This window comes from Acipenser ruthenus, chromosome 25 (assembly GCF_902713425.1).
Source record: "Acipenser ruthenus chromosome 25, fAciRut3.2 maternal haplotype, whole genome shotgun sequence".
Taxonomy (NCBI): Eukaryota; Metazoa; Chordata; class Actinopteri; order Acipenseriformes; family Acipenseridae; genus Acipenser; species Acipenser ruthenus.
This window is the reverse complement of record NC_081213.1, coordinates 157,026-183,027: the sequence shown is the minus strand read 5'-3', so window position 1 is coordinate 183,027 and position 26,002 is coordinate 157,026. Positions and strand designations below refer to the sequence as shown.

General features: G+C 47.6%; 2 protein-coding genes across 2 annotated transcripts; one reads left to right on the top strand and one right to left on the bottom strand.

Annotated features, from left to right (window-relative positions):
* Nucleotides 1-484: 484 nt before the first annotated feature.
* LOC117971569 (transcription factor AP-2-epsilon-like) lies at nucleotides 485-14,246 on the top strand. The gene is made up of 7 exons (XM_059000460.1): nucleotides 485-775; nucleotides 1,486-1,929; nucleotides 4,163-4,217; nucleotides 10,511-10,739; nucleotides 10,868-10,986; nucleotides 12,164-12,305; nucleotides 12,688-14,246. Exons 1-7 carry the CDS (start codon nucleotides 749-751, stop codon nucleotides 12,971-12,973), a joined length of 1,302 nt encoding a protein of 433 aa, XP_058856443.1. The 5' UTR covers nucleotides 485-748; the 3' UTR covers nucleotides 12,974-14,246.
* Nucleotides 14,247-17,261: 3,015 nt separating this feature from the next.
* On the bottom strand, nucleotides 17,262-25,031 carry LOC117968102 (proteasome subunit beta type-2-like). Its single transcript, XM_059000255.1, has 6 exons — nucleotides 24,759-25,031; nucleotides 23,253-23,375; nucleotides 23,031-23,101; nucleotides 18,471-18,633; nucleotides 17,959-18,008; nucleotides 17,262-17,423 (listed from the first exon to the last, which is right to left on the bottom strand). Exons 1-6 carry the CDS (start codon nucleotides 24,847-24,849, stop codon nucleotides 17,322-17,324), a joined length of 600 nt encoding a protein of 199 aa, XP_058856238.1. The 5' UTR covers nucleotides 24,850-25,031; the 3' UTR covers nucleotides 17,262-17,321.
* Nucleotides 25,032-26,002: the final 971 nt, after the last annotated feature.

Genomic DNA, 26,002 nt, shown 5'->3' with positions numbered 1-26,002 from the left:
TTTAAACGTCTTGTTTTTATGTATATGCGGTTTTGTATTTGAAGGCTGCTGCATAATCGTGTTTAAATTGCTGTTGGCTGCAAAGACACGCCTGTGACATTCAGGAGATGTATCCTCGGTGTGACACAGTTGTGCATGTTGTGTTAGGTGTGGATACTGGGGTGAATATGCTTTGAAAACACAACGTAATGTAACATCGAATTACTGAAGATGTGTACAAGACCACACGGTGTCCGGTTTCGTTTACAAACCTCAATATTATATTGAATTACCAAATCATGCGCACTGCTTCTTAAAACGACTGATTTTCCCGCTCGTGACTATTAAACTTCAGGAATAAAGCAAGCGTTAAATAAATGAACACATGGTAATAAAGTGTGAACGATGCGAAAGGCGAATCGTCTGCGTCGGTTTCGCTTTAAGGCGCCCCCTCCCCTCCCCAGTGCGCGCTCCCGGCGCTATATCTGGCGTGCATGGAGGAGCGCGGGGTCACAGTCGCATCTTCTCTGCCTGACACACAGCATCATTCCGAGCGGCCGAGAGGAACTGCAAACTTTCAATCCGCCTCTACAACACGCTCTCCACCCTCCGTCACCTCCGGACCCGGGCCAGCTCGCCTTTACTGCATGGAGTCCTTCCGCGGCTGAACTCCGGAGCCCAACTTTGCTCGGACTTTCACGCTTTGCATTTGTCTTTTATTCTCGCAGAGGCGCCGTCGGATACGGATTTGTTTCACATCTGAGTCCAGATGTTAGTCCATACTTACTCGGCCATGGTGAGTCCACAAGCCCGGGCGGGTCCCGGTTCTGTCAGACCTCCCCTCCCATAGACGGGTCTCTTCTCTGCGTGAGGGCCGATGCTCCGCTTGTAACTTCAGATAAGGATTTTTTTAAGTGTTGTAGAAGACAGTTGTAATATAATTGCAGTTTCAATAAACGGCTGTAATTTTACTACAGAGGATTGAGACAGCCGGGGTGCAATCAGCTTCAATTAATATGCGATTAGGGGCGGAAGGAAATTATAGAGGGGATTGCTATTATTATTATTATTATTATTATTATTATTATTATTATTATTATTATTATTATTATTAACGTTACTATCCTACAATAGCACCCACAATCTCTCGAGTACCACTTTTGTTTTTAAAAAGGTGTGGAAATTAAGAAATGGAGTGTGATTGATCTGAGCTGAAACAATGTAGCCTAGTTTTGAAAACAGAAAGCACGAATGAACGACAGCCAATGCGCAAAAGCCATCTTGTATTTTTAACTGTATCTTACTGTGTGTGATTAAGGACACGCACGTTGGGGACGCATCATTCCTAATCCCATGCTCTCTGTCGAGGAATCGTATACTGTAACTACAATCTTAACCGGGGTGCTTATGAAACAGCAGCAGCTGCGCAGCGGACACGCATGTAAGATATAATGTATAGGCGATGTACAGCAGACACATGGACGTGTATTTGTATTCCTGTTGCAGGAGCGCGCTGACGGATTAAATGGGACCCCGCCAGGAGGCCGCCTATCCCAGCTCTCATCCCTCAACCAGACTGGTTACTCCTCGGCTCCCCCACTCTGTCACACCCCGTCCTCCGACTTCCAGCCGCCCTACTTCCCGCCGCCATACCCGCAGCCGCCCCTGTCCTACTCTCAGAGCCAGGAGGCCGGCTACGCGCATCTCTCTGACCCCTACTCATCCATCAACCAGATCCACCAGCACCAGCACTCAGCCTGGCACTCACAGAGGGCGCGCCAAGAGGAAGCGGGGCTGCTGTCTCAGTCACACCGGGCTCTGAGTCTCGATCCTCGCAGAGAATATGGAGTTCCGCGGCTTCTCCACGGACTCGGGGATGGAGGGGCCGGGCTGGCAGACGCCTCGCTGGGGCTGCACGGGTTGGGGCACCACGGACTGGAGGACATTCAGGTAACCGGCTCATCACACCTTTATTGCGGGTTAGACGGTTAAAGTCATTGGGATGAATCATATTGACGGGTAAGAGAGTGAATGGAGAAGCGCATGGCGGCGCTTGGGAAGCCTGGCGAGGCGCGCTTGTAAGTCGAGCAGAATTCTTGGCAGGCTTGTTTGTAATGTTTGAAGCATTTGTCTTGTTCGAGGGACACTTTGAGATCGGGGTCGTTTCTCGCTCTGTTAGCTGCGCGGTGGGTGTCAGTGTCTCATTCATCTCATATTAGAGAGATCTGTTTTCTTCCCATTGCAATCTCAGAATCATTGTAAGTCTGCTCCAGTAAAAAAAACAACAACTGTATAAATGGGTAATTGTATGTAAAAATAATGTGATATCTGTATAATGTGAAACAATGTATAATGTGATATCTTGTAACAATTGTAAGTCGCCCTGGATAAGGGCGTCTGCTAAGAAATAAATAATAATAATAGTAATAATAATAATAATAATAATAATAATAATAATAATAATAATAATAATAATAATAATAATAATAAGTCTGCATGATGAAGGCCGGCACTCTGCGGGCTGCGATGTTCCCTCGCTACTCTTTTCTGTGGATGATAGAAGTTTGTAGCGGCTGTTGTCGGTTTCCAGAAAAAATGATTTTTAAAAAAAAAATTTAGCAAAATATTCATGTTTTTTTTTTTTTTTTAAAGCTGGAAAATTTCTTGAAAACATCTTTTTGTGTTTTTGCAAAATGCAAACGAATCGACGAAAAGAACCGAAAGCGAGTTTTTATTATGTAAGGTGCGCAATAATAATAATAATAATAATAATAATAATAATAATAATAATAATAATAATAATAATACTGTTATGGTTTACACGACAGTACACGTTTATACAGAATTCTCCGATTCATCTGCAGGACTGCGCTGCGCGTTGAATCTGTTTTCATGCAGATCACATGAAATGTTTCTTTTGTTATTTATTTCGTCTGGATGTCATTTGATGTTTACATTTTACAGCAACAAGTAAAAATAATGAAAAGGAAAAACACATTTAAACATTTGTGATTATTTTTGAAGGCGTATATTTTATTCAGCTTGTTGTGGATTTATTTTTAATAGGAACGTATATATTTATTTCCGTGTTTATTTGTATGTTTTAATGCATCAACCCAAATAATAAAAAACAACATTATTATTATTATTATTACTGTTATTATTATTATTATTATTATTATTATTATTATTATTATTATTATTATTATTATTAGTAGTATTATTAGTATTACTGTTGTTATTATTATTATTATTATTATTTTTTTTTTTTTATTACTATTATTATTATTATTATTTTATTTGTATTAGTATGAGTATTATTAGTGTTGTTCACAGCAGCACAGATCTGCTGCCCGCGTTGTTTAAAAGCCCTCATGAAATCTCAAAGCCAGTCTCCCCGGCTGTGTTTGTAAACGCAGCTGCTCATGAACGATCCCTTTCGGATTGCGGCGTGAAGCTCCTCCATGCATCGCTGCAATCCCGAGTAAAAGGGGCGCCGCTTATTCTCTTATTCTCTTATTCGCGTTTAATGTCTGGCAACGAAAGAACATTCTACTGTTTTTTTTTTATTTTTATAAATGCACTTTCGTTTTGAACACATTGTTGGGCTCATCTCTTTGTGTAAACTTCCGAAGTTTACATTTTCTGCCTCGAAGGCATTCACTTTTGAAGCCCAAAACGAAATAAATTGCGCCCAGAGGTGTGAATGAAAGAGACTGAGCAGCAGAGAGAGAGGGCGAGGCTGTAACATCTTTCACAGCGAGCAGAAAGAGAAACACGCGTGGAGAGAGATCCGCACCCACCCGGATCTCACCGAACACCTTCACCCGACCAAACTACAGCACGTTTCACGAGTTTATTAAAAAAAACAATCATATTCTACTCGAGAAACCCCCGAAACACACAGATCAACGAGTACAGGAGCAGGAACACAGTGTAATACATTAACCATTCAAATAAAAAGAACGACATCGATATCATGATCATGATAATAATAATAATAATAATAATAATAATAATAATAATAATAATAATAATAATAATAATAATAATAACACTACTACTACACAGGAACATAACGTAATAGATTAACCATTCAAATAAAAAGAACAACATGATGATGATAGTGATGAGGATGAGGATGATGATGATGATGATGATTACCTGCATGGTTTCTTTGCAGGGTATGGATGACGGCTCTGCAGTGGGATTGCTGGATCATTCAGTCATTAAGAAAGGTAAGAGAATGGTCGCTGCTTCTTTTCATTTGGATGAAATGTAAACACAGCAGCGGGATAATGATGTGTCTAAACTGTGAGCGAGTTGAATGCAGGACCCGGAGTGTGCGGGACACAAACACCGACATTTCAAAACGGGGAATCACAAACTCACACAGAAAGACAACATGAATAAACGAGTGAACACGCATCCCCGGTCGAAGCACTATTGAAACAAACGGCCGTGTTGTTAAACACGTGGAGTGTGCTTGAAACGGAAATCCAGTTCTTTCCATGTCAGCATAAACTATTAGCACGTGCTGGGCATTGATACACTGCCGCGTTTCAGTGAGCACACAAACACACCGGCCTCTGTGAAAAGGATCGCTAACGGGTAACGAATTCAAAGTTTCTGGGGTTTTTTTTTCTCTTCAAAACTGTATACAAATGTTTCGATTTTTGCACACAAATAAAACCCCTCCAGGATCTTTATCGGCTCTTATAAAACCAATCCGGTCTGCCAGCGCTAATTTCCGGCCTGGAGTTGATCAAATCTCCGGTCTCTTACTGAGATCCAGGTTTTTATGAAATCTAATTAGTAGAGGCCAGGTTTATAGGCAAATATATCCTCTTTTCGGTAGCGTTTACTAGCTCGTAAAAACAGCTGGGTCTGAACTGGAGAAAGCTCGGATTAAACATGTTTCTGTTTCATTTAACCCCTCGGGCGACAGGGCAGTCCACGCTGTAGATCTGTTATGAATTATTTATATGAAATTCTACATTTAAAAAAGCCTTGGCTAATGAGACACAGTCCTGCTACCCGGCCCTTGGGCAGCAGTGGACAGCGTGGCTTCAAATACTTCACATTCACCCCAGAGAACAGTGCAGATAAGTGCTGCACACGGGCAACACGGGGTTAAAAACACGAGCCCGAATAACAGGAATGTAACGCGCAGACTCTGCACAGGAACAGCACGCTTTAAAAACCAGCCCCGTGGACTTCAACGCAGTTATAATCTAACCCCTGAACCCGTGTTCGATTGAGAGCAGGGCAGCGCGCAGGCGCACAGTACGGGCAGGTTGGGGATCACAGACCATCCTGAAGCATCCGTGAGAAGGGAGAATGAAATACAAACTGAGCTGTGACTTAAAAGCGCTGTTAAAAATCCTAAACAGCGGTTAATAGAAAACAAAGCAATATTACTGTGCAAATACAAGCCAGGACCCCCAGTAGTGTTTTGCTGTATTAAGCCGGAGCGCGTGTTTCTATCGTTGTGATTATTATTATGGTGTATTCGAGTTCATGAAATATATCCAGATAAACAGAAAAGCCATTTTGAATGATTTCGCAATCGGTTCCAGGTCAGTGTTTCTCCCGAGATGCGCAATTATCGCTCATTACGCAGCGGCTCAGCCAGCAGGATATTTACACTTTTGAAAACCTCAAAACACGACCAATTACCTCAGGGCCCAGGAAAGCAATTCCAGCATGACCCATCCTTCAGTTAAACATTTAATTATAGACCAGAGGAGATTTCATTTCGATTGTAATCACATCTCGAGTGTACTGACTGGCAATCCGGAGGAGAGAAGTGGGCTGGAGATTATCGCCTCGCTGGGACACAACGACATGCCACACATATTAGACATTTATAATCGACAGCAGCGACACGGTTCATTTCACTTTTGAGATTTGATGGCCGCTTTCTTTCCCTCAAACACCAAAAACAAAGCCAGGAGCGAAGGAGATCCAAAAGGAGCGTCATTTAGAAGAACCATCGAGTTATTCCATGAATAGGTCTGTCTGTCTGTCTTCACACAAACAGCGCGCTTTCTATATTAATAAAACCATCCCGACCAGAACACCGAGAACAGCTATCAAGAGAGACCGGAAAACAAACGCGCGTTCAAAATCAGATCGGCGAGGCGGATCAAATCTGTGTGCAACACAACACATACGCGAGGTTTGATTGTTTTATTTTTAAATGATATTGTACTATCGCCAAAACTCTCCAGTGTATTCATAACTGCACTGCGTGTATCATTTTCCATTGAGATAGACATATATATAGATAGATAGATAGACAGACAGATAGATAGATAGATAGATAGATATCGATGCATTTATTTACTCAACACATTCCATCAATAAGTCCTAATAATATTTGTAGGCAAAATGAAACCCACATGTATAGTACGATGCACTGTATATTGGATTGCATCATCAGCATTGAAAGTTAAACTCCGCAGGCGGACTCAGGTGAGACAATCTGCCTTTAAAAGCGCAGTGACGTCACACCCCTGCGCAGCGTCATTCCTTAGCGCAGCTAGAATTACTTTTTTTTTTCTTTGGTCGTGCGGTTTTGCGGTTTTGTGTTTTTGCGGTTTTGTGTTTTTGTGAGCTGCGAGTGTTCTTCTCCTGGTAAAAGCCGGCATGCAAAGCAGATGCTGACCGAGCTGCCCGATGCAAGCCTCCCGGCTCCAGGCTGCAATCTCCAGTCACTCACGACAACATGTGCGTGCTTTCTAAAAGGAAATCAAATACAGACATGTCAATGTCAAAAAAAAAAAAAACAACGTGTTCTCGGTGCGCGCACAGGAGCCCTTAAATTAAAACGACGTGTTTCAGAAAGTGACACAGCCTATTCATCTGTAAAGTATCAAGCAAACCAGCGACTGAATGATCGGCACAATATTTCAAACAGAAGCCTTATCATCTAATATCACAATATCACATATAAAACGTACACACGCGCACATAATTACAGCGTTCAACATAAAACAACGTGGCATTGCTATCGTGCTGTTATAATCCAATAACAACGACACGCTGTCAAACACAAGGTACAAATGAAACTCAAACCGAATGCGACTTTAAAATATCTTCGTGTTTATTGGCATTGTTTGGGACGATAACAAACACGTTTAAAGTATATGAACACTGAAACGTGTTTCAAATCTGTTGCCTAGGATTTGAATGTTGTAAACTTTCGGTCTGCATTGCTCCATAACGAGAAGTAACTGACAGACGGATGAATCGGGTAACTACGCGATACTATCATGGGATCGTATTATCTGACACATAGCTGGTCGTTTCAGTGCTGTGGGCCTGCCTGCACCGTACATGCGCGCGGTGTCTCCGCTCCCCAGTGCTGCAGCCTCGGGGTCCCTGCGGGGGGTGAGGGGGGCAGGGTTCATAATTCCCAATCTCTTTAGATCTGACACAGTAATTGCTGAGCTGACTGGAGACGGGCCACATTTCATATTCCCAGGGCGCAGATTGATACTAACAGCGAGTGACTGATATTAAAGTCAATCTGTTCACAACTGCCGTGAAACAATGAAAACATTCCTGTGTGAAACCGCAAAGTGAGCTCACCTGTGCGATCCGGAGAGAACACACGATCCACGAGGAAGCGCTGGAGCCCAGTGCCCCGCTCCGTGCAGCACAGTCCTGGACTTCATTAAAGGGTCCCTTCATTTGTAACTGCTTGAGTAGAATATCGTACATCCCTCCGCGTTTTATTCCCGTTTGTATATACTGCTGTCAATCACATCCCAGAATAAAACAAGGGACTTCACACTGAGAGTTTTAACATAACCTGATGTTTTATCAAGGCACGCATTGCAGTGTATAATAACTGCGACTCGTCCCTGCAGCTTCACTAATTAAACAGAGATTATATTGCATGCAGGCTAACACTACAGAGACAAGAAACTGAGGCAGACACACACACAGACAGACAGATACACAGACAGATACACACACACACACACACACACACACACACACAGACAGAGACAGACAGACACACACACACACACAGACAGACAGACACCACCCTCCTGCTTGTGTTCAGAGTGAAAGGACGATTGTGTCACTAATAATAATAATAATAATAATAATAATACTAATAATAATAATAACACAGCCCGTTTATCCTGGTTTTGAAGGTGAGCGACTGTATACCATAAACACTGTGTTTATTACCCTGTCTGCACGCCGGACTCCCAGGATCACTGTTAGCACACAGCCCTACCCCTACCCCTCGAAACGAGGTCAGAGTATCCCTGGAAACAAGATGCAGGAGTAACAAAAACACATTCGAAAATAACAAATCAGGAAAGAAGCGCCTCTAATCTGCACAGAGAATCAATCATTTTGCAATTGATAAGTTTGGAATCCAAAAAAACAAATGTGCCGAGTTTCCAAGCCGAACTCAATGGGGTTCGGAGGAACCAATGCTTCTGAACCCGTGTGCCCTTGAGTCCCAATAAACACTCCCAGCACCCCGATTCCAGCTCCACACTGGTTTCCATGCAGGGTAGAGTGTGGGTCCTCTCTGATTCCAGCTCCACACTGGTTTCCATGCAGGGTAGAGTGTGGGTCCTCTCCGATTCCAGCTCCACACTGGTTTCCATGCAGGGTAGAGTGTGTGTCCTCTCCGATTCCAGCTCCACACTGGTTTCCATGCAGGGTAGAGTGTGGGTCCTCTCTGATTCCAGCTCCACACTGGTTTCCATGCAGGGTAGAGTGTGGGTCCTCTCCGATTCCAGCTCCACACTGGTTTCCATGCAGGGTAGAGTGTGGATCCTCTCCGATTCCAGCTCCACACTGGTGTCCATGCAGGGTAGAGTGTGGATCCTCTCCGATTCCAGCTCCACACTGGTTTCCATGCAGGGTAGAGTGTGGATCCTCTCCGATTCCAGCTCCACACTGGTTTCCATGCAGGGTAGAGTGTGGATCCTCTCCGATTCCAGCTCCACACTGGTGTCCATGCAGGGTAGAGTGTGGGTCCTCTCCGATTCCAGCCCTACACTGGTTTCCATGCAGGGTAGAGTGTGGATCCTCTCCGATTCCAGCCCCACACTGGTTTCCATGCAGGGTAGCGTGTGGGTCCTCTCTGATTCCAGTTCCACACTGGTTTCCATGCAGGGTAGAGTGTGGGTCCTCTCCGATTCCAGCCCCACACTGGTTTCCATGCAGGGTAGAGTGTGGGTCCTCTCCGATTCCAGCTCCACACTGGTTTCCATGCAGGGTAGAGTGTGGGTCCTCTCCGATTCCAGCTCCACACTGGTTTCCATGCAGGGTAGAGTGTGGATCCTCTCCGATTCCAGCCCCACACTGGTTTCCATGCAGGGTAGAGTGTGGGTCCTCTCCGATTAAAGCTCCACACTGGTTTCCATGCAGGGTGGAGTGTGGGTCCTCTCCGATTCCAGCTCCACACTGGTTTCCATGCAGGGTAGAGTGTGGGTCCTCTCCGATTCCAGCTCCACACTGGTTTCCATGCAGGGTAGAGTGTGTGTCCTCTCCGATTCCAGCTCCACACTGGTTTCCATGCAGGGTAGAGTGTGGGTCCTCTCTGATTCCAGCTCCACACTGGTTTCCATGCAGGGTAGAGTGTGGGTCCTCTCCGATTCCAGCTCCACACTGGTTTCCATGCAGGGTAGAGTGTGGATCCTCTCCGATTCCAGCTCCACACTGGTGTCCATGCAGGGTAGAGTGTGGATCCTCTCCGATTCCAGCTCCACACTGGTGTCCATGCAGGGTAGAGTGTGGGTCCTCTCCGATTCCAGCTCCACACTGGTTTCCATGCAGGGTAGAGTGTGGATCCTCTCCGATTCCAGCTCCACACTGGTTTCCATGCAGGGTAGAGTGTGGATCCTCTCCGATTCCAGCTCCACACTGGTGTCCATGCAGGGTAGAGTATGGGTCCTCTCCGATTCCAGCCCCACACTGGTTTCCATGCAGGGTAGAGTGTGGATCCTCTCCGATTCCAGCCCCACACTGGTTTCCATGCAGGGTAGAGTGTAGGTCCTCTCCGATTCCAGTTCCACACTGGTTTCCATGCAGGGTAGAGTGTGGGTCCTCTCCGATTCCAGCCCCACACTGGTTTCCATGCAGGGTAGAGTGTGGGTCCTCTCCGATTCCAGCTCCACACTGGTTTCCATGCAGGGTAGAGTGTGGGTCCTCTCCGATTCCAGCTCCACACTGGTTTCCATGCAGGGTAGAGTGTGGATCCTCTCCGATTCCAGCCCCACACTGGTTTCCATGCAGGGTAGAGTGTGGGTCCTCTCCGATTAAAGCTCCACACTGGTTTCCATGCAGGGTAGAGTGTGGGTCCTCTCCGATTCCAGCTCCACACTGGTTTCCATGCAGGGTAGAGTGTGGATCTGGGAATGGCTTGGATGTGACTGGACTGTGCCTCTTCCCTCCTCTGCTCGTGCTCTTGCTCCAGCTCTGCTCTCTTGATGTTGTGTGCTGATTGATTGAAGTCTCCGCTCAGTAACAGCTCCTCTGCTCTCCCCCGCAGTGCCCCTCCCCTCCAAGATGAACGGCAGCTCCCTCTCTGCTCTCTCCCTCAACAAGGACGGCCTGATCGGAGGGGTGACCAACCCCAACGAGGTGTTCTGCTCCGTCCCGGGACGCCTGTCTCTGCTCAGCTCCACCTCCAAGTACAAGGTGACGGTCGGGGAGGTGCAGCGCCGGCTCTCCCCCCCGGAGTGCCTCAACGCATCCCTGCTGGGAGGAGTGCTGCGCAGGTGAGGCGGGGGACAGGGGGACGAGAGAGAGAGAGACGGGGACGGGGGACCAGGCACACCAGTATGACAGAGGATGAACAACTGCTTACACTCATGAATAACACTGGGGTTTGCTTTTTACTCCTCAGGGCGAAGTCAAAAAACGGAGGCCGCTGTTTACGAGAGAGGCTGGAGAAGATTGGGTTAAATTTACCTGCAGGCAGGCGCAAGGCAGCCAACGTGACTCTCCTGACAGCACTGGTGGAAGGTAAGAGAGTCACAGGGGTCTGGAAATGATCATCACACAGCAGCAAGAAAGACTACATTTTATTACCAAGTTCCTTTCTGGTTTGGAAATCAAGAAGAAAGCTTATCCTAGCAAACATTAGACAAACCTTGAGGGCTTGAATCCAGAAGTGTGCAGCAAACAAGAAATCCCTGCCGAGCTGTTCCACACAGGGATAGGAAACGTCTTGGTTTTGAGTTATCTGGATAAGCACCACAGTGTGCTGTCGCTACAGAGGCCCTGCCTGGCCGCCACTGTCGCCCAGGGCTCTACCCTGCAGTGGGGCACTCTGGGTCAGCTGTCAGTGTTGTCAATGGAAAACTGCTGCTGATCGCTGGAGACAAATTCAATTATCCATTTCATCAGGTCAGGGGACATGATGAAGGAGACTGTGCATTGGGGACTGCACACACACTGTTCAGGGTCTGGCTGTCTCTGTGTGTTTATATCTCTGATCTGATCCTGCACTGCTGGTGGAGCTGGGGGGCTCCCTGTGCTGGAAGCCTGTTTGTGAAGAACGGGACACATTCTCAGAAACACTGAGGCCACAAGGCCCGACCAGCCTGTCGCCACTTTTTGATGTCTAATATCCTGCTTTCTCCGCGTGACCCTCTGTGACCCTCCTTCTCCAGAAACGCAACCACTTCTCTCAAATCCTGTTAGTACTCACTGCCTCGACGGATTTCCGCCCCAGGTGACTTACTTCGTATGCTTGTGAGTTTTCTAATCTCCCAGCGTTTCGACCGTCCCTGAGTTTCTTAAGTCCTCCTTGTGAGTGGGAGCCTCGTACAGTCCCATAGCATATATTATTCTGTAGCGCTTTTCACTTTATTCAACAGGACTCAAATTACTCCTGAGAAAAGGGACATTAGTAAGTGTTTAGCTCAGGTGTGAGCAGTCCCTGCATCGCTGAGGCGAGTTCCACAGCTACGCAGTGCATGCTGATCAGGTGTCTCAGTCCAGAAGTCTAGCTTGTGTCCTGTGAGTGGGAGAGTAACAGCCTGTGTGTGTCTCCTTGCTGTGCAGCCTGGGGCTCTCAGTCTCGCGCTCCATCACCATCGCTTTCGTCTCCTGCCTGCACATCCCTTAGCGCTGCAAGGCACAGCTCCCTCCCCTCCTCCTTCTCCTCTTACACTCTCTCTCTGTCTCTGTGTCTCAGGTGAGGCAGTCCACCTGGCTCGTGATTTTGGATATTTGTGTGAGACAGAGTTCCCAGCGAAAGCTGCAGCCGAGTACGTGAGCCGCCAGCACGCGGACCCCTCAGACCTGCACACCCGCAAGAGCATGCTGCTGGCCACCAAGTGAGTAGAGCAACACACATTCAAACAGACATCTGTGTGTGTGTGTGTGTGTGTGCGTGTCTGTGTGTGTGCGTGTCTCTCTGTGTGTGTGTTTGTGTGCGTGCGTGTCTCTGTGTGTGTCTCTGTGTGTGTCTCTGTGTGCGTGCGCGTGCGTGTGCTCGTGCGTGTCTGCGTTCACTCTTCAGTGATTTAGTTTTCTTCTCTTTTGAACTGTTTTCTTGTATCCCGCTCCAGCTTTGTGTGTCGTTCCTGTGTTTTGCTCTCGGGCAGTATTTGGAATCGCTGGTTTAGTCTCGGTTCACTTTCACAGTTTGCAGACATGCTGGCTCAGAGCTGTATTAAGCCTTTGCTTTTCTCTCTCCCTTTCCCGTCGTGTTTGCAGACAGATCTGTAAGGAGTTTGCAGACCTGATCGCTCAGGACCGCTCTCCGCTGGGTAACAGTCGCCCCACTCCCATCCTGGAGCCCGGGGTGCAGAGCTGCCTGACGCACTTCAGCCTCATCACACACGGCTTCGGGACTCCTGCCCTCTGCGCAGCACTCACCGCCTTCCAGAACTACCTGCTGGAGGCGCTCAAGAGCCTGGACAAGTCCTTCCTGAGCACCAACGGGCATGGAGAGCCAGGGAGCAAGGGGGGCAGCGACAAGGAGCTGAAACACCGCAAATAAGAACCTGCCTGCCTGCCTGACTGACTGACTGACCGACCGACCCACCGACCGACCGACCGGCACTCAGGAGATACACAGACAGGCAGACACATAGACAGACAGACAGACAGACAGACACACACACAGACAGGCAGGCAGACAGACACACACACAGACACACACACAGACACACACACACAGACAGGCAGGCAGGCAGGAAGGCAGACAGACACACACACAGACAGACAGGCAGGCAGGAAGGCAGACAGACAGACACACAGGCAGACAGGTAGGCAGACAGACACACACACAGACAGACAGACAGGCAGGAAGGCAGGCAGACAGACACACACACAGACAGACAGACACACAGACAGACACACAGACAGACAGACAAGCAGACAGGCAGGAAGGCAGACAGACAGACACACAGGCAGACAGACAGACTGTGGGGGTTTCGTTAATTTATTTGTATTATTTTATATTTGGGACAGTAAGAGTGAAGCACAGGGGCCAGTGAAAATGACCCTGCCTTGGACACTGGCTGCCTTCACCTGGGGGAAATGCTTCAAAGCCAGCCAGTTAGGTGGACTGGCAAGTGAACAGAGCTCTGGAGGTCTCAGTGCCACTTTAACCCGCATCACATCGCACGAGAAACACCAACACAATGAGTGCCAGTGAAGCACAGTGGCATGGCAGCTCCCGGCGAGACTGCGTTGAGGACTGCTCCTGGTGTGCCTGCAGGGAGTCATCACCTCTCTGCTCTGCTTTGTAACGAGTGTAGGTGAGGACAGGACTGTGCAGGAGAGGCCAGTCCAGCTTGCACACAGTGTGAGAGAACGCTGCTTCTTAATCTGAGGACTCTGAGGAACAGACACAACCGAATTCAAAACACACTCCCTGGCATTAGACCCATCAAAAAGCAACAGTCCCCACAGCTTGGACTAGAGCTGGCTTCCTGTGTGTGTTTACAAAGCACGTGTTAACAGCATGGTCTGCCGTGCCAGCCCTGGAACCTGCACCCCCGCTGCCCGACTCCGCAGAGTCCGCACTGTAACAAACCAGACCACTACAACACAAGCAAAGGTTCAAACAGGGGGCTGAAAATACATGTTCAATGAAAAAACTAAAGCACAACTAAAGGATTTCGGGTGGGACAGAAGGGAGCTGTTTACTGGTGTATATATTTATTTATGTGTGGCTGCAGAGGCGTACCTGCGAGGGTCATTTCTATTAGTGTGAGGAGAGAGGGAGGGAGCGAGGGAGAGAGGTAGGGACAGAGCGAGGGATGGAGGGAGCGAGGGAGGGACGGAGCGAGGGAGGGAGGGAGCAAGGGAGGGACGGAGCGAGGGAGGGAGGGACGGGGCTGACTTTGAAGACTCTCTTTAGATGAAAAGAGCTCAACCTGTTTTGTATGGACTGTTGTATCTTTTATTATTCCCATTCTTATTGTTATTATTATTGTTATTATTATTACTGGATTACGCAGTACATGTAATATATTATTAAAGCGTTACCATGGCATTTGCAGTCCAGTGCTTCCTCTGTGCAGCTCTCCAATCACACACACAGGCTTCACGCTTTACAAACGCTGCTCCTGTTCAAAAGCAAACACACATTTTCTCACAGGAATAGAAATCCAGAATCGAGAAGCTAATCCAAACAGTCATTTGTTTGCACCTTTCTGAAATTAAAATGAGTTTTGAACCCGTTTCATTTACCTCAGAAAACCTGCCATTGCGTTTGACTTGTTTTATAACGGCAGGTATACACAGTGAAAGGGTCACCCAGGCAGGATAACGCTGAACAAAACAATAAAACCGCAGGTCTGGAAAAAATAAAAATAAATAAATCAAAACAAACTGCTAAAGTTACTTATGAATGGATCAAATAATCCGTGTTCCATACAGATCATATTATAGCACATTATAATACAGTAGTTTAGCCCGGTTTATGTTATCAGAAAAACAAACACGAAAAACAACAACATATATTTCCAATATTTAGATTAAATTCAGTAATAACTATAATTCAAGACAAAACTGCCACATATCTTACAACGGTAGCAAATGCTGATATATAAACTTGAAATAACTGGAGTTTTATACACATTTTATACACATTTTATAACCGTTTTTTTTTTTTTTTTTTTTTATGTGGGCCAACTAGCAGTATTTAATGAACGCACAGTCGACATTAAACTCACCTCTTTTTACTCATCGTTTTTCGGGAGGATAAAGGACATTTTTACAAGTCAGATTATTGCGCTTCATGTGTTAAAAATAATTTAAAATAAAGACGGAGCCTGTGGTGTTTCCATTCGTGTCACCGCGCTCGTGTTGCGCGTCGTCTCGTTGTTCTTCTGAGGAAAAGTTCATTCGAAAGCGAACCGCCACGGCGCGCGCGGGCTGAAGAGCCGCTTCTTTATTTGCCGCCCAAAAACAGGGGGGGGGGGGGGGGGGGGGGGGCAAGAGGTATATATATATATATATATATATATATTATATATATATATATATATATATATATATATATATATATATATATATATACTGTAAAGTGTTCACAATACGATGCGCGTGAATGTTTTCATGCTTATCTTGTGTCTTTCTCTTTTTATTTATAATATTACTATTATAATATTATTTAATAATATAATATTATTTATTCACTAAACAAAAGAAATAAAAAAAAGAAATCAGTAAATAAACCCTACATCAGGTGGACCGTTTTTTTTTTTTTGTTTTGTTTTTTTTGGCGCGTTTGTCGGTTTTTCACGAGGTTTGCGGTTTTATCTGTGAAGTTACACACGTTTCATTAATACTTGGGTGTCGGCGTACAGATATTGCTAAAGGGTTTCCTTCACCCTGTATAATTAACTCATTGTGCTTCATCAAGTCGAATGAAACCTGCGGAATGATGTGACGCTAACATATTGAATTACACGCCGCTTTGTAGTTTAACATAGACAGCACTTAACGAAAAACTGACACTTCAGATGAAATACTGTACTACTGTTATGGCTTCCGGTAGACTTCTGCGATATACATTGTACTTTCGTTGATCACATGATGTTAAATAAAACATATAAGTGATGTTATTCTAGTTTTCTTTTTTAATTACGTCTCAATCCTAAAATTCTAGCTGATGCAGAACAGTTGATCTTGTACAGCTGTGTGTGCGTGTGCGTGTGTACACATACATGGTTAAAAAATCCATAACGGCTGCGTACTTAATTGCTAAATAAAATTAAAAAAAAGCTTAATAATAAATAATTTTACTTCTACTTTGCATATATATATATATATATATATATATATATATATATATATATATATATATATACACACACACATTTATGTTCAGATGATTAAAATAATTGAACACCTTTTCTTGTACATCCAAAAAAATTTATATATATAGATTTTTCCCATTTCTGTGCACTGCAGTCACACACACACGGTGCCAAGACTGACTGTGGTAACGATTAGCATTCCAAAGGGCCCTGTTCAGAGTTGGCAGTGTGTGTGTGTGTGTGTGTGTGTGTGTGACCTCACCCCCTCTCCCTCTCCCTCTCCCTCTCCCTCTCGCACTGTCACTCGGTGGGGATTCGGATTACTCTTGCACTGCCCCAAGGCTAAACATATGTTCCTCTTCCAAACCGATTCCTCCCCCCCTCCCCGCTTGGGAAGGGATAATTGTTTAATGTTTATTAATCACCTGCTTGCAGATGAGTGCAGAGACAAGCCTGCCGCGGCACAGAGTAAACAGGCAGCTGTACTCTCCCCTTCCCAGCACCGCCACGCTCGCGAGGTTAAAAGCCATTGTCTCTGTGTCACAAACTGACTCCCCTGTGGGACCGGCCCCCCTCTCTCACACACACTCCCTCCCTCCCTCTCTCTATGCAGACAGGCAGGGAGGACCCTGTGCTGGTGTCTTTGCGTCTCACGGGACAGCTTGCTTGTCCGAGGACAGACTTTGACAAAGACACCTCTCATGGAATCTGTGAAAAACTATTTACAAACAAGTTTGTTGTTGGTCCTGTTAGTTCTGATATGATTTGACTTGCACAAGACCAGCGCTGTCACCTCAAGACAGAAAAAAGAAGAAAAAATAAATAGTCTGTGTGTATGGATCTGTATGTTTTGCATGTGTTTGTGTGCGTGTGATGAATAGGAGTTTGTGTGTCTGTGTCTGTGTGTGTGTGTGTGTGTGTGTGAGCATGCCTGTGTCTGTGCGTGCCTGTGTCTGAATTCTTTCATCCATACGCCTCCCTCCCCAGTCTCACACAGACAGACAGGTTCCAGGATTATGATGTCATCGATTTTATTGGGTAGAAAAGCAGTGCGTGGGGGTGAGGGTTCAGGGGTCAGGCGGCGGCCAGGGGCAGCTTCTCCAGGTCTTTGATGCCGTCCTTGTCAATGAGACGCACGTTGAAGGAGGGCAGGCTCAGAATGAAGCGCTTCTTTAACTGAAATCACAAAACCACCACAGAGAACAGCATTAGAGAACAGCACAGCGCTCCACACACAGAGAACTGCATTAGAGAACAGCACAGCGCTCCACACACAGAGAACTGCATTAGAGAACAGCACAGCGCTCCACACACACACAGAGAACAGCACAGAGAAATTAAACAACACAGCTACATTTAATGTGACCTCATTTCCATCCCATACGAAGACAGTTCCGACGCATCAGTATCAGGGTCTGCTCTATATTACATCCCGCTCCCATACATACAGGATGTAATTAGCACTCAAACACATCCACTGTTTTTAATGCTATCTCCAGCCCATTCCAGAGCTTGAAACGATTCCCAGTTGAATCCAGTTTACTCAAGTTTGTCATCCATTGAGAAAGGTTTTCCTAATCTCCAGTGCAGAACTCCGTCCTCACGTCAAGCACAGAGCAGTTTCCATTAACTCCAGACAGGTGGACAGGATGTCTGACTGTCCGATTGTGGAGGAGGATGTTCTCCCCCTCACACAGGCTCCGTCACTCACCTCCTCCAGGCACTTCTTCAGCAGCTCCACAGCCTCGTCTCGGGTCAGGTCTGTACAAACACACCAGAACACAGAGTCCGTTACCCTGGCACGACACAGCACCCCTTTCCAAATCCCTTCTTTAACCCCCCGCTTCCCCAGGGCTGGGAATGAGACTCCCGTTTCAGAGGCGTTTTTAACTAGCAGTGCAAGAAGACCCAGCTGAGCTTGTTAGCCAGACTCGCTGGAGTAATCCAGCTCATATTAAAAGCTGTGATTGGACACAGGCAGCACCAGGCTAGTAGCAAACAGCAGACCACTTACCCAACACAGCGATGGGCATGCCTCAGCCTTCATGAAACAGTCTTGTGCTTAAGGGGTTGAGGGGTGTATTGTGACAGCGCTGTGTTGAGGGGTGTATTGTGACAGCGCTGTGTTGAGGGGTGTATTGTGACAGCGCTGTGTTGAGGGGTGTATTGTGACAGCGCTGTGTTGAGGGGTGTATTGTGACAGCGCTGTGCTGAGGGGCTCACCTGGTTTGTAGTAGCGGTCCAGGATGCTCAGGGTGAGGAAAGCTCCATAGCCATGTGCTGCGAACGGGGCCTTGGCCAGGGCAGACATGTAGTCCATGTAGTACAGCGCGGGCCCTGCCTGCTCATCATAGCCCGCCAGCAGCAGGTTCACATGGTAGGGGGTCTGCAGGGACAGAGAGGGCAGTGAGCAAACCAAGGGGCAGCAAGCCCACCACTGCACTGAATGTGGAGAGACCTGCTCTGCAGGGATCTCGCATTCACATCCTGAAGCTTTCAAAACCACAGCGATTGCAGGTATGGAAATAAAGACTCCCGTCGCACCGGAGGACTCATCAAGCGCCAATCAAAATCTAGAATGAGCGAAACAGGAGTCTGATCTCCAAAAACCACGATATCAAAAATCAACACAGACACAGAGAGACAGAGACAGAGACAGACGCACGTACGGACACACACACACACAGACAGACAGAGAGACGCACGGACACACACACAGAGACACACACACACAGAGACGCACGGACACACACACACAGACAGACAGACAGAGAGACGCACGGACACACACACACACAGACAGACACACACACAGACACACACAGACAGAGAGACGCACGGACACACACACACACACACACAGACACACACACAGACAGACAGAGACACACACACAGACAGAGAGAGAGACGCACGGACACACACAGACAGACAGACAGACACACACAGACAGACAGAGAGACGCACGGACACACACACACACAGACAGACAGACAGACAGACACACAGACAGACACACACACAGACAGAGAGACGCACGGACACACACACACAGACAGACAGACAGAGAGACGCACGGACACACACACACACAGACAGACACACACACAGACACACACAGACAGAGAGACGCACGGACACACACACACACACACACAGACACACACACAGACAGACAGAGACACACACACAGACAGAGAGAGAGACGCACGGACACACACAGACAGACAGACAGACACACACAGACAGACAGAGAGACGCACGGACACACACACACACAGACAGACAGACAGACAGACACACAGACAGACACACACACAGACAGAGAGACGCACGGACACACACACAGAAAGCCTGGGAGTCGGGACAATTAATTGAATGAACATTTAATGCATTTTTTTCTGTTTTTTTTTTTTTAAAGAAAAACAGAAAAAAAGTTAAGAAACACTGTTTTTCATTAAAATCTTTTTAGTACTTAACAGATGAGATAAAGAAAGGAATCACACACACACACACACACACACACACACACAGAGTTATTGAATACGGTGTGAAATTCCAGAGAACTGGCAGTTTAAGCAATCAGTTTCTAAATCAGCGTGTTCGGGGGGGTTAGGTGTGACATCTGGAGCCCCCCCTCCCCGCCCGGGCAGCGCCGGGGGCAACGGGACGATCACAGGCTGGAGTCGTGCCACAGTCACGCACTCTGAAACACTTTCAGCAAAAAAGTACATTCATCAGAACTTTCAAAACAAACAAACATCAAGGAAGGAAGGAAGGAAGGAAGGAGGAGAGGAGAGGATTCGACCCCAGCTCTCTGACTCGCACCATACCACTCCTCTCTGCAACAGCATCAATACAGGACAGGAGAGGAGAGGATTCGACCCCAGCTCTCTGACGCACACCGTACCACTCCTCTCTCCAACAGCATCAATACAGGACAGGAGAGGATTCGACCCCAGCTCTGACTCACACCGTACCACTCCTCTCTGCAACAGCATCAATACAGGACAGGAGAGGAGAGGATTCGACCCCAGCTCTCTGACTCACACCATACCACTCCTCTCTCCAGCAGCATCAATGCAGGACAGGAGAGGAGAGGACGTGGAGACTGGCTGTTGATGTCAGTGCTCTGTGCATCGTTAGAGGAAAGGCGCTATATAAAACAGTGAATGGTTCTGTGTGCTGGTGCTGTGAATAGCTTGACGCTAGTTTGTTCTTTTTACAGCACTCTGGTATTTCAGGCTCTGCTGGCATCCTGGGGGGTCCCTGCGAGTCACAATCACACAGATATTTATATTGTTCAAATCTGCACACACAGGGACGGCCCTGAGAGGCTGTGGAGAATAATGCCTTGGTCATCAGCGCGTTCCTCTTGGGAGAGGGAGAGGGGGAGAGGGGGGAGGGAGGAGTGTGATCACACAGACACGCCGGTGTGTGTCTGCACCCCTGGAGAGCCTCGCTCACACCCCTGAAGCACACGCTCCCCACTTCCCTGACATTTCCTCACAGGGTCACACCTGCCTGCCTCTCTCACCCTGGGACTCGCTCGCTCCCCGACACCGCAGGAGGGAGCCCCCCTCGCCCCCCTCGCCCCCTCCCTTATTGATTTGTGTTCTGCAGAGACAGGGAGCTTTACAATCAGCACCACATCATACACCAGAGGCATGGGAACCAGACTCCTCCTGCACAGCAGCTTCACCCAGTCCAGGGTTTAATACAAGCTTGATCAGCCCCAGTGTGTTCAGGTATCAAGCTCAGGTGTGTCTCATTAAACTCACAGTGAAACCAGGAATGGACCAAACTGCCCTGCTTGCTTACCCTGAAATCTGATAACGGATGCAAAACAGACACACCCAACCTTCGATCAAATCTAGAAATATTCAAAAACATGACAGAGACAGAGACAGAGAGAGAAAGAGTGAGACAAAGAGAAAGAGACACACACAGAGGAGAAAGACAAACAGAGAGAGAGACGAGCTGTCAACTATGCAGAAGCGAGGGTTTCATAATTTCTTATCCCAGCAGAGCCCCCCCCCCCCTCTCCTCACACCTGGCTGGCTGCTACAGTAACAGTGCAGCTCTGCTGAAACACAGAGAATCATTCACGAGTCATTTCCCCAGCGCTCCCTCTCTGTGTGACAGGCCCGGCACACACAGCGCTCATTATGAACACATTCAATCTGAGCTCTCACCTCTCCACACCTGGGCATCCCTCCTGGTTACAGCAGATACACTTTCTGTGTTTGTGTTGTTATCCAGCCCCCAGAGGCCTGGCGCGCTGACTCACACACACGCACGCACGCACACGCACACGCACGCACAGACACGCACGCACGCACAGACACGCACAGACACGCACGCAGACTCACACACACACACACACACGCACGCACGCTGACTCACACACACACACGCACACACACTGACTCACGCACGCACGCACACACACACACGCTGACTCACACACACGCACACACACGCACGCTGACTCACACACACACACGCGGACTCACACACACGCATGCACACACACGCTGACACACGCACATGCACACCTCTTCAGTCATGCTTTCATCATGTTGTTGCCCACAGTGGATAATACTGACAGACCTAAGAGTTGAAACAGAATGCATGTATGTATGTATGTATGTATATATATATATATAGAGAGAGAGAGAACGCATGTATGCATGTGTAGGCTATACAGAGAGATTTTGCACAATGTTTTTCATTGCCGTGTCACAAGCCCTGTCTGAGCATCTCAGTCTGCTGATGCTGTGCCTCAGGGAGGACCACTGAACAACAGAGCCTCTCTGTGTGTGTGTGTGTGTGTGTGCGTGCGCTCTCTCTTCACAGCACACTGTGTGTTTGTTGAAGTACATGTCTGCTTTTGTAATTGATCACGACAGTTTTGAGAAGCAGGGCCTTTCATGGCTGTTAAAGGCTGCAGAGGTTTTAAACAGAAACCAAAATAAAACCCCTCCCGTTTCACAGGGACCCTGCTTTCATTTGAAAGAGGATTATAACCCTAAATGAAGACTCATCGTGAGGAAGCGATCCCGCGGAGATTTCACTTTGTGCTTCTGAAGGTAAATGTTTGCACCTGGAAGCGAGGCTGGCTGATTTGCAGAAGCAGGTAGGCTCTATTCCCAGCTGTGCAGCTCCCCACTGGGACAGGCAGGGAGACAGAGACAGACAGGAGCGCAGGCCAGCTGCACAGCCAGCTCCTTCAACACATCAATTATGCTGCCTAATTATTTTTTGTAATTATTTTCCCTTCTCCTATTGTGACAGACACCGACGCGCTTCCTAACAAATTGACAAGAGGGCAGAAAAACCACAAAAAAGCCGCCACAGCTACCCCGCCGGAACCCAGGGAGCGGATCATTGGGGACACTGGTCACGTGATCGGGGAGACAGAAGGCACAGGTGGGATGATGCTGGCCACGCCCCCACTCCTCTGATTGGCTGCTTTCAATAACCACCTCCCACCGAGGAGAAAGGCTGAACAGGTCATGCAGAGTTGCTGTGGAAGATGTAAATGATGCAGTTTCTTTAGGGTTTCTAAATGTAGCTCACCGTCCATATCTGACACGCACACCTGTGACACAATGCTTCAACTGTGAGGATCCAAGTCTGAACATTTCACACCTGGAAACAATGAAACGTTTACTCACTGAGCCACATGGAGAGGGGAGCAGTGGAGCAGGGACAGGCACGCAGTGACAGGCACACAGTGACAGGCACACAGCGACAGGCACGCAGGCCAGCAATGCTTACCCGACTCCGCAGGTAGTCGGCCAGGTTCTTGCGTGTGAAGTTGGCGGCCGCAGCGGGAGACAGCTCATACCCTGGCAGGGGAGGGAAGGGCAGGCAGGGCGTTAGGGTTACATCACTCTTCAAACACACACAAACACCATTACAGTGCAGATCTGTACCAGCCAAGCCTCAGCTACCGTTACAGTGATACACAACTCCCAGTGTGAGCGAGCTCCTCCTCACCGTTCCTCATCTTGTAGAGCTGCACGTTCTTCTGGATGTACTCTGCAAACTGCACCGTGTCTCCTGCCTCCCCCACACACAGCATCAGGATCTTCTCACTCAGCTTGAACATCTTGTCATGGTCTAGAGGGAGAGACAGAGACACGCACGGGTCAGGGGAGCACTGGAGAGAGACAGAGACACACACAGAGGAGAGACACGCACAGGGGAGAGACAGAGACACGCACGGGTCAGGGGAGCACTGGAGAGAGACAGAGACACGCACAGGGAGACACATGCACAGGGGAGAGACAGAGACACGCACAGGGGAGAGACAGAGACAGGCACGGGTCAGGCGAGCACTGGAGAGAGACAGAGACACGCACAGGGGAGAGACAGAGACAGACACGGGTCAGGCGAGCACTGGAGAGAGACAGAGACACACACAGAGGAGAGACAGAGACACGCACGGGTCAGGGGAGCACTGGAGAGACACAGAGACACGCACAGGGGAGACACATGCACAGGGGAGAGACAGAGACACGCACAGGGGAGAGACAGAGACAGGCACGGGTCAGGCGAGCACTGGGCACAGCTTCCTCTTGGACTGTGATCCGGTAGCGTCGGATCTCACAAAGTGAAAGAGGGTGAGCTGGCTTGTCAGTACTTGGATGGAAGTTCAGCTCAACGTTTAATTAAACAAAACATGCTCAAAGAAAAGTTGTGTGACTCGGTATCAGCGCTGAAGTGGCGCCACGCACACCGATTATTCAGACCGGGCTGGCTCAGCAGGCACAGTGAATCGAGTTTAGAAACAGCTGCTTGGGTTTGTGAGGATCGCTGCTCTTCTGGGCTCTTTGGAGATCAGCGATCCACACAAACCCAAGCAGCTGACTCTTCACTCTGAACGACACCCGCGACCCTGGCCAGTGGAGAGCTCACTGCCAATCGAATAATCGGCTGGTGGCGCAGCTCCAGATAAAGATAACCCTGCCGACAGAGACGAGACCAGAACCCTGCCGCCAGAGACGAGACCAGAACCCTGCCGACAGAGACGAGACCAGAAACTTACTTTCACTTTCCCCCGCACTGATTCCAATCAGGAAGAGCGCATCTTTAAACAGTAGCGAGATTTATAAAACAACTTGTAACTAAATCTGTGCTCAGTGTCGTCAGAAGGCTTTCAGAGCGAATCACAGTTTTGTAAATATAATCAATGAATCTGGATGACAGCAGTGCAGTAAACAAATCAAACCGATTCAGCAACACCGTCAATCGCGTTATAAATTCATCTGCACCCCTGGATACCCGCTAACAGGAAAGCGCACGGCTCCGACTTTACTAAACTTTGAAATGATTAAACCGAAATAGTCCGTTTCTGCCCCGCCTGTATGTAGGCGCAAGGTACGTGTACGTGTACGTGTGCAGATATTAGTACACGTTTCAAACACCTTCTGTAAACATGCATTCCCTATCTAGGAGCGCAGCCTCGATGTGTATTCGTAATATTTATAACAGCATGAATACCATGTTTCATCTGAATGATGCTGTTTGCCGCGATAGTATCGGCGGCGACGAGCACAAAGTCCGGGCCTTGAATTCCAATTAGATACTCCATATTTGTACCGCGGCTCCGATTCCTTTTCTTTGTCTCCTCGGAAACGTGTTTCGCGTCCTGTAAGTTTAATTTCGATTAAGTTTCTCTTCTGTCTTCACCGGTCGGCCCGCACTCCTCAATATTACACAGCAAATATGGGCGACTGTCGAGAGCGGCGCGCACAGATGGCGTCACTCTCCTGCGACACAAAAGAAGGGAATGATTTCCCCCGGCATGTGTTATCCAACAGCCAATCAGATACGGACTCTCTCGCCATGTGATATGAGTGACTGATGCTAACCACGTGTTCGGGGTGGCTCTTGAAGCTGTCCAAAGCGGGAAGCTCAAATTAGTGTGCTGTCATTACATATTGAAATAACCCAGAGCAACGTCATTGCTGCTTCTGCAGCGGTGTTACCTCTGAAGTTAATGTCATGTGTTTAAAATGGATATACGATTCTTCACGGTGCAAAATTCCATACAAACTTGTGTTCATCTTTCCAGTTGCAACAAAACGAGGTGCTGGAAGTTAAAATAAATACATACATAAATGAAAGTTTTGTATTTTGTCTCTGGATGTAACAGGGTTCTATAATTATTTTCCACATATATATATATATATATATATATATATATATATATATATATATATATATATATATATATATATATATAATGTAACTGTACAGGAGGCAGCCTGTCTCGCTGCGAACATCATTCAATGCATTGATGATCACCAGAGGACCCCATGTGTGACTCATGGGGGGCCACTAGACTATTGAGATGAGTCCGGTGTGTGACTCATGGGGGGCCACTAGACTATTGAGATGAGTCCGGTGTGTGACTCATGGGGGGCCACTAGACTATTGAGATGAGTCCGGTGTGTGACTCATGGGGGGCCACTAGACTATTGAGATGAGTCCGGTGTGTGACTCATGGGGGGCCACTAGACTATTGAGATGAGTCCGGTGTGTGACTCATGGGGGGTCTAGACTATTGAGATGAGTCCGGTGTGTGACTCATGGGGGGCCACTAGACTATTCAAATGAGTCCGGTGTGTGACTCATGGGGGGTCTATGCTATTGAGATGTGTCCGGTGTGTGACTCATGGGGGGTCTATGCTATTGAGATGGGTCCGGTGTGTGACTCATGGGGGGTCTATGCTATTGAGATG

Excerpts from the sequence above, each read along its gene's own strand:
- LOC117971569 (XM_059000460.1), top strand. The coding sequence starts at position 749 with ATGTTAGTCCATACTTACTCGGCCATG. Across the intron at positions 776-1,485 it reads TCCATACTTACTCGGCCATG|GAGCGCGCTGACGGATTAAA; the intron begins GTGAGTCCACAA and ends TTCCTGTTGCAG. Across the intron at positions 12,306-12,687 it reads AGCATGCTGCTGGCCACCAA|ACAGATCTGTAAGGAGTTTG; the intron begins GTGAGTAGAGCA and ends TCGTGTTTGCAG.
- LOC117968102 (XM_059000255.1), bottom strand. The coding sequence starts at position 24,849 with ATGGAGTATCTAATTGGAATTCAAGGCCCGGACTTTGTGCTCGTCGCC. Across the intron at positions 18,009-18,470 it reads GGACCGCTACTACAAACCAG|ACCTGACCCGAGACGAGGCT; the intron begins GTGAGCCCCTCA and ends GTGTTTGTACAG. Across the intron at positions 17,424-17,958 it reads TGAAGAAGTGCCTGGAGGAG|TTAAAGAAGCGCTTCATTCT; the intron begins GTGAGTGACGGA and ends TTGTGATTTCAG.